The 13,911-nt window shown below is 41.7% G+C and overlaps 1 protein-coding gene across 1 annotated transcript in view; it reads left to right on the plus strand.

Moving 5' to 3' along the window:
- The window catches only part of LOC110491343 (guanine nucleotide-binding protein subunit alpha-13), a 38,959-nt gene extending 26,412 nt beyond the window's left edge, over positions 1–12,547 (plus strand). The window contains exons 3-6 of the mRNA XM_021564715.3: positions 7,122–7,172; positions 7,253–7,453; positions 8,945–9,079; positions 9,922–12,547. Coding sequence (XP_021420390.2) covers positions 7,122–7,172; positions 7,253–7,453; positions 8,945–9,079; positions 9,922–10,158 — 624 coding nt within the window. The 3' untranslated portion in view covers positions 10,159–12,547. The remainder of the gene's footprint in view (positions 1–7,121; positions 7,173–7,252; positions 7,454–8,944; positions 9,080–9,921) is intronic.
- Positions 12,548–13,911: the final 1,364 nt, after the last annotated feature.

The following is a 13,911-nucleotide window of genomic DNA, read 5'->3' on the forward strand; positions in this document are numbered from 1 at the left end:
ACAAATGCATCCAACAGGTTTGTTGTAATCATTGTATGCTATGAACTTGAGACCAAATACTTACATTTTGACTGCTTTAATACACATCTGAATTTGTCCCAATACTTTTGGTCCCCTAAAATGGGGGGGGGGGGGGGGGGGCTGTGTACAAAAAGTGCTGTAATTTCTAAACAGTTCACCGATTTATGGATGAAAAATACCCTCAAATGTAAAGCTGACAGTCAGCACTTTAACCTGATAGTCATTGTATCATTTCCAATCTAAAGTGCTGGAGTACAGAGCCAGAACGACATTTCTTCCTGTCACAATACTTTTGGACCTCACTGTATTTTTCTGATTCTTGACCACCTTTCTTCTCTGGCCTCCATTGATTTAGTCACCCTAATCTTTGTCATCCTACAAGGGTAAAAACTCCAATAAGTTTCTAAATGATTATGATATATAAACATACGGTTTGGACCATTTGGTGATGTTAGAGGAGTATCTACACAATTAACACATCATTTTTTGATTGGACACCTTAATAATAGGCCTAATTAATATCGCAATGCTCAGTCTACTGTATCGATATTTACCCCCATCACTAACTGTTTGTTGGTGAGATTGAGTGTGATCTGGGCTGGAATGTTGATCTGCTTACAGACAGAACACACTCAGTCCACCCAGCATCTGCTGCCCCGCCTGCATTCAACATTAAATACTGGCACAGAAGTTTGGAAGATGGAGCCGGAGGGTAGGGCTGCCGTCTTATCGGCTCTTAACCAACCATGCAATTTATATATATATATATATATATATAACTTGTTTTGTACATAATGTTGCTGCTACTGTCTCTTATGACCGAAAAAAGCTTCTGGATAGCAGATCTGGGATTACTCACCTCAAATTGGATGAGTTCTTCAATGAGTCGGACGCAGGGAATATACTGAGGACACCCGACCAGGCCCAGATCCCTGCGATTTGCTGGAAAAGGAAGCATACGTTTCACGGAAAGAGATCAAGAATGCCTTGTGAGGATCAAAACGTGAAAGCACGTATATCCTACGGACATTAAAAACTGTAATATCTTATGTTTCACCGAGTCGTGGCTGAACGACAACATTAAGAACACAGCTGGCGGGTTATACAGTCTATCAGCAGGACAGAACAGCAGCCTCTGGTAAGACATGGGGCACGGGTCTATGCATATTTGTAAACAATAGCTGGTGCATGATATCTAAGGAAGTCTCAAGGTTTTGCTGCCCGAGGTAGAGTATTTCAAGATAAGATGTAGACCACACTGTCTACCTAGAGTTTATCTGTATTTTTCGTAGCTGTCTACATACCACCACAGACCGAGGCTGGCATTAAAACCTCACTCAATGAGCTGTATTCTGCCATAAGCAAACAGGAAACCGTTCATCCAGAGGAGGCGCTCCTATTGGCCAGGGACTTTAACGCAGGGAAACTTAAATCAGTTTTACCTAATTTCTATCAGCATGTTAAATGTGCAACCAGAGGGAGAAAAAAACTCTAGACCACCTTTACTACACACAACGAGAGATGCGTACAAAGCTCTCCCTTGCCCTCCATTTGGCAAATCTGCCCATAACTCGTGATTTCGGCTTACAAGCAAAAAATGAAAGCAGGAATTAACAGTGAATCAGTCGATAAAAAAAGTGGTCAGATGAAGCAGGTGCTAAACAACAGGACTGTTTGCTAGCACAGACTGGAATATATTCCGGGATTCTTCTGATGGCATTGAGGAGTACACCACGTCAGTCACTGGCTTTATCAATAAGTGCATCGAGGACGTCGTCCCCAGAGTGACTGTACATACATACCCCAACCAAAAGCCATGGATTAAAGGCAACTTTCGCACTTAGCTAAATGTTAGAGCTGCCACTTTCAAGGAGCAGGACTCTAACCCGGAAGCTTATAAGAAATCCCACTATGCCCTCCGACAAACCATCAAACAGGCAAAGCATCAATACAGGACTAAGATCAAATCGTACTACACCGGCTCTGAAGCTCGTCGGATGTGGCAGGGCTTGCAAACTATTACAGTATTACAGACTACAAAGGGAAGCACAGCCGAGAGCTGCCCATTGACACGAGACTACCAGACGAGCTAAATAACTTCTATGCTCGCTTCAAGGCAAGTAACACTGAAACATGCATGAGAGCATCATCTGTTCCGGACCACTGTGATCACACTCTCTCCGCAGCCGATGTGAGTAAGACCATTAAACAGGTCAACATTCACAAGGCCGCTGGGCCAGATGGATTACCAGGATGTGTACATCGAGCATGCGCTGACCAACTGGCAAGTGTCTTCACTGACATTTTCAACCTCCTCCTGTCTGAGTCTGTAATACCAACATGTTTCAAGCAGACCACTGTAGTCCCTGTGCCCAAGAACACTAAGGTAACTTTCCTAAATGACTACCGACTCGTAGCATTCACGTCTGTAGCCATGAAATGCTGGTCATGGTTCACATCAACACCATTATCGCAGAAACCCTAGACCCACTCCAATTTGCATACCGCCCCAACAGACCCACAGATGATGCGATCTCTATTGCACTCCACACTGCCCTTTCCCTCACCTGGAAAAAAATGAACACCTGCAGTTGGAAGTCGGAAATGTACATACACCTTAGCCTGGCATTTAATTAAAATTTACATTTAAACTCGGTTTTTCACAATTCCTGACATTTAATCCTAGTTCAAATTCTCTGTCTTAGGTCAGTTAGGATCACCACTTTATTTTAAGAATGTGACATTCATTACTGAATAATAGAGAGAATGATTTATTTCAACACTCATCACAATCCCAGTGGGTCAGAAGTTTACATACACTCAATTAGTATTTAGTAGCATTGTTTAACTTGGTCAAACGTTTTGGGTAGCCTTCCACAAGCTTCCCACAATAAGTTGGGTGAATTTTGGCCCATTCCTCCTGACACAGCTGGTGTAACTGAGTCAGGTTTTTTAGGCCTCCTTGCTCGCACACGCTTTTTCAGTTCTGCCCATACATTTTCTATAGGATTGCGGTCAGGGCTTTGTGATGGCCACTCCAATACCCTGACTTTGTTGTCCTTAAGCCATTTTGCCACAACTTTGGAAGTATGCTTGGCGTCATTGTCAATTTGGAAGACCCATTTGCGACCAAGCTTTAACTTCCTGACTGATGTCTTGAGATGTTGCTTCAAATTTTCCCTCATCATGATGCCATCTATTTTGTGAAGTGCCACCCGTCCCTCCTGCAGCAAAGCACCCCCACAACATGATGCTGCCACCCCCGTGCTTCACGGTTGGGATGGTGTTCTTCGGCTTGCAAGTCTCCCCCTTTTTCCTCCAAACCTAATGATGGTCATTATGGCCAAACAGTTCTATTTTTGCTTCATCAGACCAGAGAACATTTCTCCAAAAAGTACAGTATTTGACCCAATGTGCAGTTGCAAACCGTAGTCTCTGGCTTTTAATGGCGGTTTTGGAGCAGTGGCTTCTTCCTTGCTGAGCGGCCTTTCAGGTTATGTTGATATAGGACTCGTTTTTACTGTGGATATGGATATTTTTGTACCTGTTTCCTCCAGAATCTTCACAAGGTCATTTGCTGTTTTTCTGGGATTGATTTGCACTTTTTGCACCAAAGTACATTCATCTCGTCTCCTTCTTGAGCGGTATGACGGCTGCGTGGTCCCATGGTGTTTATACTTGCGAACTATTGTTTGTACAGATGAACGTGGTACCTTCAGGCGTTTGGAAATTGCCCCCAAGGATGAACCAGACTTGTGGAGGTCTACAATTGTTTTTCTGAGGTCTTGCCTGATTTCTTTTGATTTCCCCATGATGTCAAGCAAAGAGGCACTGAGTTTGAAGGTAGGCCTTGAAATACATCCACAGGTACGAGAGGTCAACCGATTATGATTTTTCAACACCGATACCGATTATTGGAGGACCAAAAAAGCCGATGCAGATTAATCGGACGATTTATTTATTTTTATTTATTTTTTGTAATAATGACAATTACAACAATGAATGAACACTTATTTGAACTTAATATAATACATAAATAAAATCAATTTAGCCTCAAGTAAATAATGAAACATGTTCAATTTGATTTAAATAATGCAAAAACAAAGTGTTGGAGAAGAAAGTGAAAGTGCAATATGTGCTATGTAAGAAAGCTAACGTTTCAGTTCCTTGCTCAGAACATGAGAACATATGAAAGCTGGTGGTTCCTTTTAACATGAGTCTTCAATATTCCCAGGTAAGAAATTTTAGGTTGTAATTATTATAGGAATTATAGGACTATTTCCCTCTACCATTTCTATTTCAAACCTTTGACATTTGGATGTTCTTATAGGCACTTTAGTATTGCCAGTGTAACAGTATAGCTTCCGTTCCTCTCCTCGCTCCTACCTGGGCTCGAACCAGCAACACAACGACATCAGCCACCATCGAAGCAGGGGGAACAAGGGCAAGGGGAACAATTACTAGAAGGCTCAGAGCGAGTGACGTTTGAAACGCTATTAGCACGCTCTAACTAGCTAACCATTTCACTTCGATTACACCAGCCTCATCTCGGGAGTTGATAGGCTTGAAGTCATAAACGGCGCAGTGCTTTACACACAACGAAGAGCTGCTAGCAAACCACACGAAAGTGCTGTTTGAATGAATGTTTACGCGCCTGCTTCTACCTACCACCGCTCAATCAGATACTTAGATACTTGTATGCTTAGTCATATTATGAAACGCAGGACACGCTAGATAATATCTAGTAATATCATCAACCATGTGTAGTTAACTAGTGATTATGATTGATTGTTTTTTATAAGATAAGTTTAATGCTAGCTAGCAACTTACCTTGGCTTACTGCATTCGCAAGGTATAAAAGGTATAAAGGTATAAAAAATCGGCACCCAAAAATACAGATTTCCGATTGTTATGAAAACTTGAAATCGGCCCTAATTAATCGGCCATTCCGATTAATCGGTCGACCTCTAACAGGTACACCTCTAATTGACTCAAATGATGTCAATTAGAATATCAGAAGCTTCTAAAGCCATGACATAATTGTCTGGAATTTTCTAAGATGTTTAAAGGCACAGTCAACTTAGTGTACGTAAACTTCTGACCCGCTGGAATTGTGATCTGTTTGTAAACAATTGTTGGAAAAATGACTTGTGTCATGCACAAAGTACATGTCCTAACCGACTTGCCAAAACTAGTTTGTTAGCAAGAAATTTGTGGAGTGGTTGAAAAACAAGTTTTAATGACTCCAACCTAAGTGTACGTAAACTTCTGACTTCAACTGTATATACAGTGGGAAGAAAAAGTATGTGAACCTTTTAGAATGACCTGGATTTCTGCATAAATTGGTCATACAATTTGTTCTGATCTTCATCAAGTCACAGTCACAACAATAGACAGTCTGCTTAAACTAATAACACACAAACAATTATAATGTTTCATGTCTTCATTGAACACACTGTGTAAAAATTCACAGTGCAGGTTGGAACCCGTGTATTTAATAACAGGTTGACCCTCCTTTTGGCAGAAATAACCTCAATGTTTTCTATAGTTGTTGATCAGACATGCACAATGGTCAGGAGGAATTTTGGACCATTCCTCTTTAAAAAAAACTATTTCAGTTCCACAATATTCTTGGGATGTCTGGCGTGAACCGCTCTCTTGAGGTCATGCCACAGCATCTGAATCGGGTTGAGGTCAGGACTGACTGGGCCACTCCAGAAGGCGTATTTTCTTCTGTTCAAGCCATTCTGTTGTTGATTTACTTCTGTCTTTTGGGTTGTTGTCCTGTTGCATCACCTAACTTCTGTTGAGCTTCAATTGGCGGACAGATAGCCTAACATTCTCCTGCAAAATGTCTTGATTAACTTGGGAATTCATTTTTCCGTTGATGATAGCAAGCTGTTTAGGCTCTGAGGCAGCAAAGTAGCCCCAAACCATGATGCTCCCTCCACCATAGTTTACAGTTGAGATGAGGTTTTGATGTTTGTGTGCTGTGCCTTTTTTCCCACATAGTGTTGTGTGTTCCTTCCAAACAACTCAACTGTAGTTTAATCTGTCCACAGACTATTTTGCCAGCAGCGCTGTAGAACATCCAGGTGCACTTCTGCCAACTTCAGATGTGCAGCAATGTTGTTGTTTATTTTGGACAGCAGTGGTTTCTTCCATGGTGTCCTCCCATTAACACCATTCTTGTTTAGTGTTTTACGTATCGTAGACTCGTCAACAGAGATGTCAGCATGTTCCAGAGAATTCTGTAAGTCTTTAGCTGACACTCTAGGATTTTTCTTAACCTCATTGAGCATTCTGCGCTGTTATTTGCAGTCATCTTTGCAGGACAGCCACTCTAGAGAGAGTAGCAACAGAGCAGAATTTTCTCCATGTATAGACTATTTGTCTTACCAGGGACTGATGAACATCCAGGCTTTTAGAGATACTTTTGTAACCCTTTCCAGCTTTCTGCAAGTCAACCATTCTTAATCTTCTGACATCTCTTTTTGTTCGATGCATGGTTCACATCAGGCAACGCTTCTTGTGAATAGCAAACTCAAATTTTGTGAGCTTTTTCTTTTATAGGGCAAGGCAGCTCTAACCAACATCTCCAATCATGTCTCATTGATTGTACTCCAGGTTAGCTGACTCCTGACTCCAATTAGCATTTGGAAAAGTCATTAGACAAGGGGTTCACATTTATTCCAACCTAAAATTATGCATTTAATATAGACAAGAAAAATACAATTTGTGTGTTATTAGTTTAAGCACACTGTGTTTGTCTATTGTTGTGTCTTAAATGAAGATCAGATAACATTTTATGGACAATTTCTGCAGAAATCAAGGTAATTCTAAAGGGTTCACATACTTTTCCTTGCCACTGTGTACACACACACACACACACACACACACACACACACACACACACACACACACACACACACACACACACACAAATACAGGCACACATGCTCACTTCACACACTCACAGGAAGACCCATAAATGCTCTACACACACACACACTCACACACTCACGTGCAGCAGTTTTAGGCTGATAGATTAGTATGATTATCCAGGAAGCTAAAACAAATGTCTCTTCTCTGTCTCTTAGGGTGAGTCTGTGAAGTATTTCTTGGACAATGTGGAGATGCTGGGGGAGAAGGTGGGTTTCCTTTTTATCCCTCTTTCACTCTACATCCCCCTCTCCTGTCCTCCACTTATCATTCTTTCCCTCTCCTCCAGAGCTACATCCCTTCCCAGCAGGACATCCTGCTAGCCCGCAAGCCCACTAAAGGCATCCATGAGTACGACTTTGAGATCAAGAGCGTTCCCTTCAAGATGGTGGATGTGGGAGGACAGCGCTCAGAGAGACGACGGTGGTTTGAGTGTTTTGACTCTGTCACCTCCATACTGTTCCTAGTGTCTTCTTCAGAGTATGACCAGGTACACACACAGTGGACACACACTCACCACTAGGGCTGGGCGATTAAATCAACATCAATAATTATCGAGGTAATTACCTCCCTCGATAACGATATTTATTCTATAATGACGATATAGAATAATTAGGTACAGCCATTCATTTCACCTCTTGACGCAGCAGGAACGTGCAGAGAGGTATACGCCCACTAAAAACCACTTAGCACCTCTATTAACCAGGAAAAATTAGCGATGTAGGTGAAAACAGTGGCAGTGATAGCCATGGAGAAGGAGCAGCTTCCAACAAAGAAATTATTGATAAAAAGGGTTAAACTGTTTCAGTAATTTGGAAGTGGTTTGGCCTTTTGAAGTCCGACAAAGAGCAGAACAATGTTCAGTACACATTGTGCCGTAGACGGCTGGCTACAAAGTCTGGTAATACGACAAACCTTTTTCAACATCTGAAGCAAAATCCCTCTTTGGAACATGCAGGAAGTTTGAGTTTGAGCCACAGTATTGATAAACGCCCCTCAAGCACCAGCCAATCTAGGGATGTTTGAGTTTGCACCACGGTATTGATAAACTCCCCTCAAGCACCAGCCAATCTAGGGATGTTTGAGTTTGCACCACGGTATTGATAAACTCCCCTCAAGCACCAGCCAATCTAGGGATGTTTGAGTTTGCACCACGGTATTGATAAACGCCCCTCAAGCACCAGCCAATCTAGGGATGTTTGAGTTTGCACCACGGTATTGATAAACTCCCCTCAAGCACCAGCCAATCTAGGGATGTTTGAGTTTGCACCACGGTATTGATAAACGCCCCTCAAGCACCAGCCAATCTAGGGATGTTTGAGTTTGCACCACGGTATTGATAAACGCCCCTCAAGCACCTGCTAATCTAGGGATGTTGCCCGAAGCAGTCAACACTGACAGCGTTTATGCCCTACAAGCAAACACCGAAAAGAAAAAGACATCACAAATGCTATTATGCATTGCTAAGGACATTAGCACAGTCGAAAAGGAAGGTTTCATGAGGCTTATCAATTTAATTGACCCCAGGTACGTGCTCCCTGGCCGCAAACATGGAACAATTTTCCTTCAAGTATAATTTTATGTGTAGCTCACATAATAACATTTTTAAAAATTACCTTTATTTAAGTCAGTTAAGAACAACTTCTTATTTACAATGACGGGCTATCGGGGAACAGTGGGTTTTACTGCCTTATTCAGTTAAACGACAGATGTTTACCTTGTCAGCTCGGGGATTCGTTCTAGCAACCTTTCGGTTACTAGTCCAACGCTCTAACTACGGTTTGTTAAGGCATTCTTGAGTTTGAAGCAGATATGCACCTTTTAAACATCTTTTGATTAATATCGTGATAATTATTGTTATCGAATGAAAAAATATATATATCTCGTGATAATTTATTTGCCATATCGCCCAGCCCTACTCACCACACACTCCCTTTGTTTCTCTCACTCACACACTCCCTAATGTATTTATTTTTTCAAGGTCTTGATGGAGGACCGACAGACCAACCGTCTGAGAGAGTCATTGAACATCTTTGAAACGATAGTCAACAACCGAGTCTTCCTCGCCGTCTCCATCATCCTCTTCCTCAACAAGACTGACCTCCTGGAGGAGAAGGTCAGTAACATCACAATCACACCAAACACTCTAGGAAGCAGGGTTCACACAAGAAACTAGACTCTATTCACTTTTCAGAGATAAATGTGTTGTTATTGAGGCCACACCAACCTTCAGATTCTACTAGGGCTGACCCCAATTAGTCAACTGGTTCATTGTTTGGTCGATAGGCCGTTGGTTGACTAAGATTTTCACTTATTCACGCTTGGCATTCTCTCAACCAGCTTCATGAGGTAGTCACCTGGAATGCATTTCAATTAACAGGTGTACCTTGTTAATTTGTGGAATTTCTTTCCTCAATGTGTTTGAGCCAATCAGTTGATATTGATTAAAGTGTACATACAAATGGCTTATAGTACAGGTTGTTCGCAAATTATATTATACAAATGTTATATTTTGCTTTTCAATAAAACCTGACATGTTGGTATAAGAACATTGTTCTACTTTATTTTATTAGAACTTTACAGGCTAATTTATATTCTGTTAAAATGAATTACAATCTAAATGTGATTTTGAGCACCATGGGTAAATCTCTCAAATGTCCAGTAAATGTTCATCTTGCCGGTTACGTTGTCCTGTGCCACATTTACCTAACGAAAACCCCACCTTACACATTGAATAAGGGACTGGCACTGACCTGTATATACTTGCATTCTCATATTTCTTCAACTTATATCGTACTTCTTGTGTGTTTTTATTCTATTTTCTATTATCTATCTACATTATTATCAACCCTGCATTGTGGGAAAGAGCTCTCAGTAAAGAATTTCACTGTAATGTTTTACACTTGATGTATCCTGTGCAAGTGGCGAATAAACTTTGTGTTGATCTGTTCCTGGCAGGTCTCGAACATTTCGCTGAAGAAATACTTCCCAGAGTACACGGGGCCGGACCACAGCCTGCCGGACGTCCAGAAGTTCCTAGTGGACTGTTTCCGGGGGAAGAGAAGAGATGCGACACAGAAGCCCCTCTACCACCACTTCACCACAGCCATCAACACAGAGAACATCCGCCTGGTGTTCCGAGATGTCAAGGATACCATCCTCCACGAAAACCTCAAACAGCTTATGCTCCAGTGACCTATGACCACTAGAGAGGACCTGAGAGGAACCAGCCTCAGAGAGAACCCCAGAGAGGACCTCTTCTCCCGCCTAAAAGAAGACCTGATTGAGGACTGCTCTCACCTTCAAAAGAGGACCGGATTGAGGACCCCAGTGCCTTGGGGAGGACCTTGATGTTCCACTTTTGTTGTTTCAATGGTTTTATTTGGTTTTTACTGCACTGTGTTGAGTGGATGGTCTATAGACTGCTCTGAGGTCAGTTTGACCTTTTAGGAGCCAGGGACATGATTGAACGCTGGATAATAAGCACTGTCCTTGGATCAGTTTTGAAGCCTGCCATGCTGTCATAGCCCCGCTCCTGTCCACTGATCTGAGACCTGTGTGACTGACAGAAACCACAATGCGTTAATACAACAACGTCTTAATAACCCTTAATCACTGTGTGTGTGTGTGTGTGTGTGTGCGCCCTGCGCTATCTGTGTATACCTGTTTTGGCATTAGCTATCATGTAATCAATCATGTCTTTATAGTCAATACATTTTAACGTGTGTATACAGTTTACAAATTTCTACCTTTCTATTCCCAGGTAGTTCACATGTAATTCTGCTGTAAGGACACAACACACACACTTGGACGGTTATCTAGTATTGTTATCTCAGGGTTGGATGGAGGTACCGCTACAAAGGATGTCCTTATTGTGTTATTATTGTAATAAACAGTCTGTCCATAGGGCTGTAGTCTGTCTATACCCTCAAATTCAAATCTGGACCTCTACTGCTTTTAGATTTGTATTCTTCCCCCTCTAATCAGGGACTGATTTTAGACCTGCGACACCACATGGGTGCAATTAATTATCAGGTAGAACAGAACCGGCAGCACTCCGTACCTCGTAGGGTCAGAGTTGAAAACTCCCGGTCTATAGTGTATATCCCAGGTTGAAGCTTTCAATTTTTTTTTTGTTAAATGTCTTCCTGTGAGAACCTGTTCTGGGACGTATTCACTAAGCATAAAGCGGAAGAAAACGGGCTGAAACAGGGATGTACTATCTGAACTTGTCCAATAAGAAACGCTTGTTTTCTTTTTCCATTGCACAATGTTTTGAAACATTTTTCTACAGTGTGCCCTAACGGACCAGAAAAGCAGAGGGGGCATGTCTCCGACCCTGGGCTACAGTACTTTAATTTGGGGTGCAACGTTACAGAACGTTCAGGCAGATTCGTATGCGTGTTCATTTCTGTCTGAAATTTCTAGCATGTTTTTGCCCCCACGGAACGTGGCCCAGGTTACCACGACAAGTTAAAGGTACCGCCTCCTCCTTCCCTTCCCATTGGTGGCCTTGTAAAGGGACTTGTGTTATTGGTCAGTGAGGTTGTCTGTCTAATGGATGTGATCATGTTTATAGTTGTACAGACTGACTCAAATGTATCTTTTAGTTTCAAATATGACAGATTAGTTTGTTTGTTTTCATGTCCATACTGTAACCTGTTGTTGATGACAATAGTGTGTGTATAGGTATGCCAACACTGTAAGATACGCCACCTCATAGGGCTGAAAGACAGCTAGAAACTGACTCCAGATTAGCGTTTTGAGCGTTTCTCTCCTGCCACGTCACACTGCCTTTTATATGACTGTATAAAGATCGACTGTCCTAGTTTCTCTAGCTACGGAGATTACGTGTCTGTCTTTCCACTGTGCCTCGCTCTGGCCTTGTACAGACTGACGCCTGGGCCCAGTTTCACAAAACCTTTTAGAAGACATTTCTTAAGTGCCATTTTTTCACCTCAACTTTATACGTATTAAAATGTGCTATTCCTCAATAAGGTTATTGCAAATGTCCTTAAGTTTCTTCCTATGAAAATAGTTACAAATAAATTTGATTCTTGAAAAGGAAGTTATTGGATTTCTTCTTGTAATTCCAAGATGGCTATAGTAAACCCTTGTCTTAAACTCATGGAAGTGAGAAAATAAGCTAATGAAAGCAATTGCACATGTTTATTGACTCTACTGAAACTTTCAGTTGGATTTGTTTTAAATCCAATAAAACATTTTAGACCAGTAATCTCGGTAAGAAATATGCTAACATGATTGCCCTTGCTAGATAGCGCTGTTGCCTAGCGACAATCATTTTAGGAAGATATTTAAGAAAATCGTGAATTATGAAACATTTGAGTTCTTATGAGCTTATTTATTTTTTAAAAAGCTTAAGTTTTTGCATAACTTTAGTAAAACTGTGCCCTGATGCCTTAGTTGTAATCTAAAACTGTTTACTTCCATCTTTTAAATGATTCAACAACAACAACAAATCACTGTTTCACGGTTGGCCTTGTCAATGAACATATGTTTCTCTAACAATCTGCATTTTTTTTTATGCCACTAATTTTTACAATAAAACACTTTTTCTAATAAAGTGTGAATTGTCATTCATTCAGCCCATAGACTATAAAGCAGCAGTTTGAGTCTGGACCAGAGGCCACCCCAGTGTGTATGTATTCGTATTATCCCGCTCAACACTAGCACACATGATTCAACTACCCAAGGGCCTGACAATTACAGATAGTTCACAATCATTTCAGAAACCCTGGTATAAAGTGTTACCTCAGAGTAAAAGGCAAAGTGCTTGGACCATAGCCTAAGGCTGGATTCCAAACACTTAAAAGACACACACTATCCCCTCAACCCTCAAATTAAGTGTACATTTCTGATAACGTCTGACGAGTACACACTTGCAAGGCAAGGGGCGAGGGAGGAAGGAATGATTTTTAAATGGACGTCACTTGTCTGGAAATTCATCACTCGATGATTGTGTTTTCAGCCACCGGTAGCTTGTGGGTGCTTTATATGTGCTACAGTCAATTATGATTGCATGTCTACTTGTATTAACTATTTAACTATTAATATACACATACTGTATGATAGCTAGAAAAATAATTAGCTAACTAATGTAAGCCTGCCTAGACCGCTGCCCACTCGGGAGCCCCTAACTCAATTCTCCCTTGCACTCATTCTAAAACAACGCAATTTTTGGAAGCTTTGCCAAAGTGTAAAGTCTACAAAAATGTGATGCTAGTGAGAGTCAGAACCGTCCAGAGTAGTGATGCTGGACAGGCGGGCAGGTGCGGGCAGCGATCGGTTGAATAGCATGCATTTAGTTTTACTTGTATTTAAGAGCAGTTGGAGGCCACGGAAGGAGAGTTGTATGGCATTGAAACTCGTCTGGAGGTTAGTTAACAACAGTGTCCAAAGAAGGGCCAGAGGTATACAGAATGGTGTCGTCTGCGTAGAGGTGGATCAGAGAATCACCAGCAGCAAAAGCGACATCATTGATGTATACAGAGAAGAGAGTCCGCCCAAAAATTGAACCCTGTGGCACCCCCATAGAGACTGCTAGAGGTCCGGACAACAGGCCCTCCGATTTGACATACTGAACTCTATCAGAGAAGTAGTTGGTGAACCAGGCGAGGCACTCATTTGAGAAAACAAGGCTATTGAGTCTGCCGATAAGAATGTGGTGATTGACAGGTCGATGAATACGGCTGCACAGTAATCTCTCTTATCGATGGCGGTTATGATATCGTTTAGGACCTTGAGCGTGGCTGAGGTGCACCAATGACCAGCTCCGAAACCAGATTGCATAGCGGAGAAGGTCCGGGGTGATTCGAAATGGTCCATAATCTGTTTGTTAACTTGGCTTTCGAAGACCTTAGATAGGCAGGGTAGGATAGATATAGATCTATAGCAGTTTGGGTCTAGAGTGTCTCCCCCTTTGAAGAA

This window comes from Oncorhynchus mykiss, chromosome 16 (genome assembly GCF_057628025.1).
Source record: "Oncorhynchus mykiss isolate SJ-2025 chromosome 16, ASM5762802v1, whole genome shotgun sequence".
In the NCBI taxonomy this organism is placed as follows: Eukaryota; Metazoa; Chordata; class Actinopteri; order Salmoniformes; family Salmonidae; genus Oncorhynchus; species Oncorhynchus mykiss.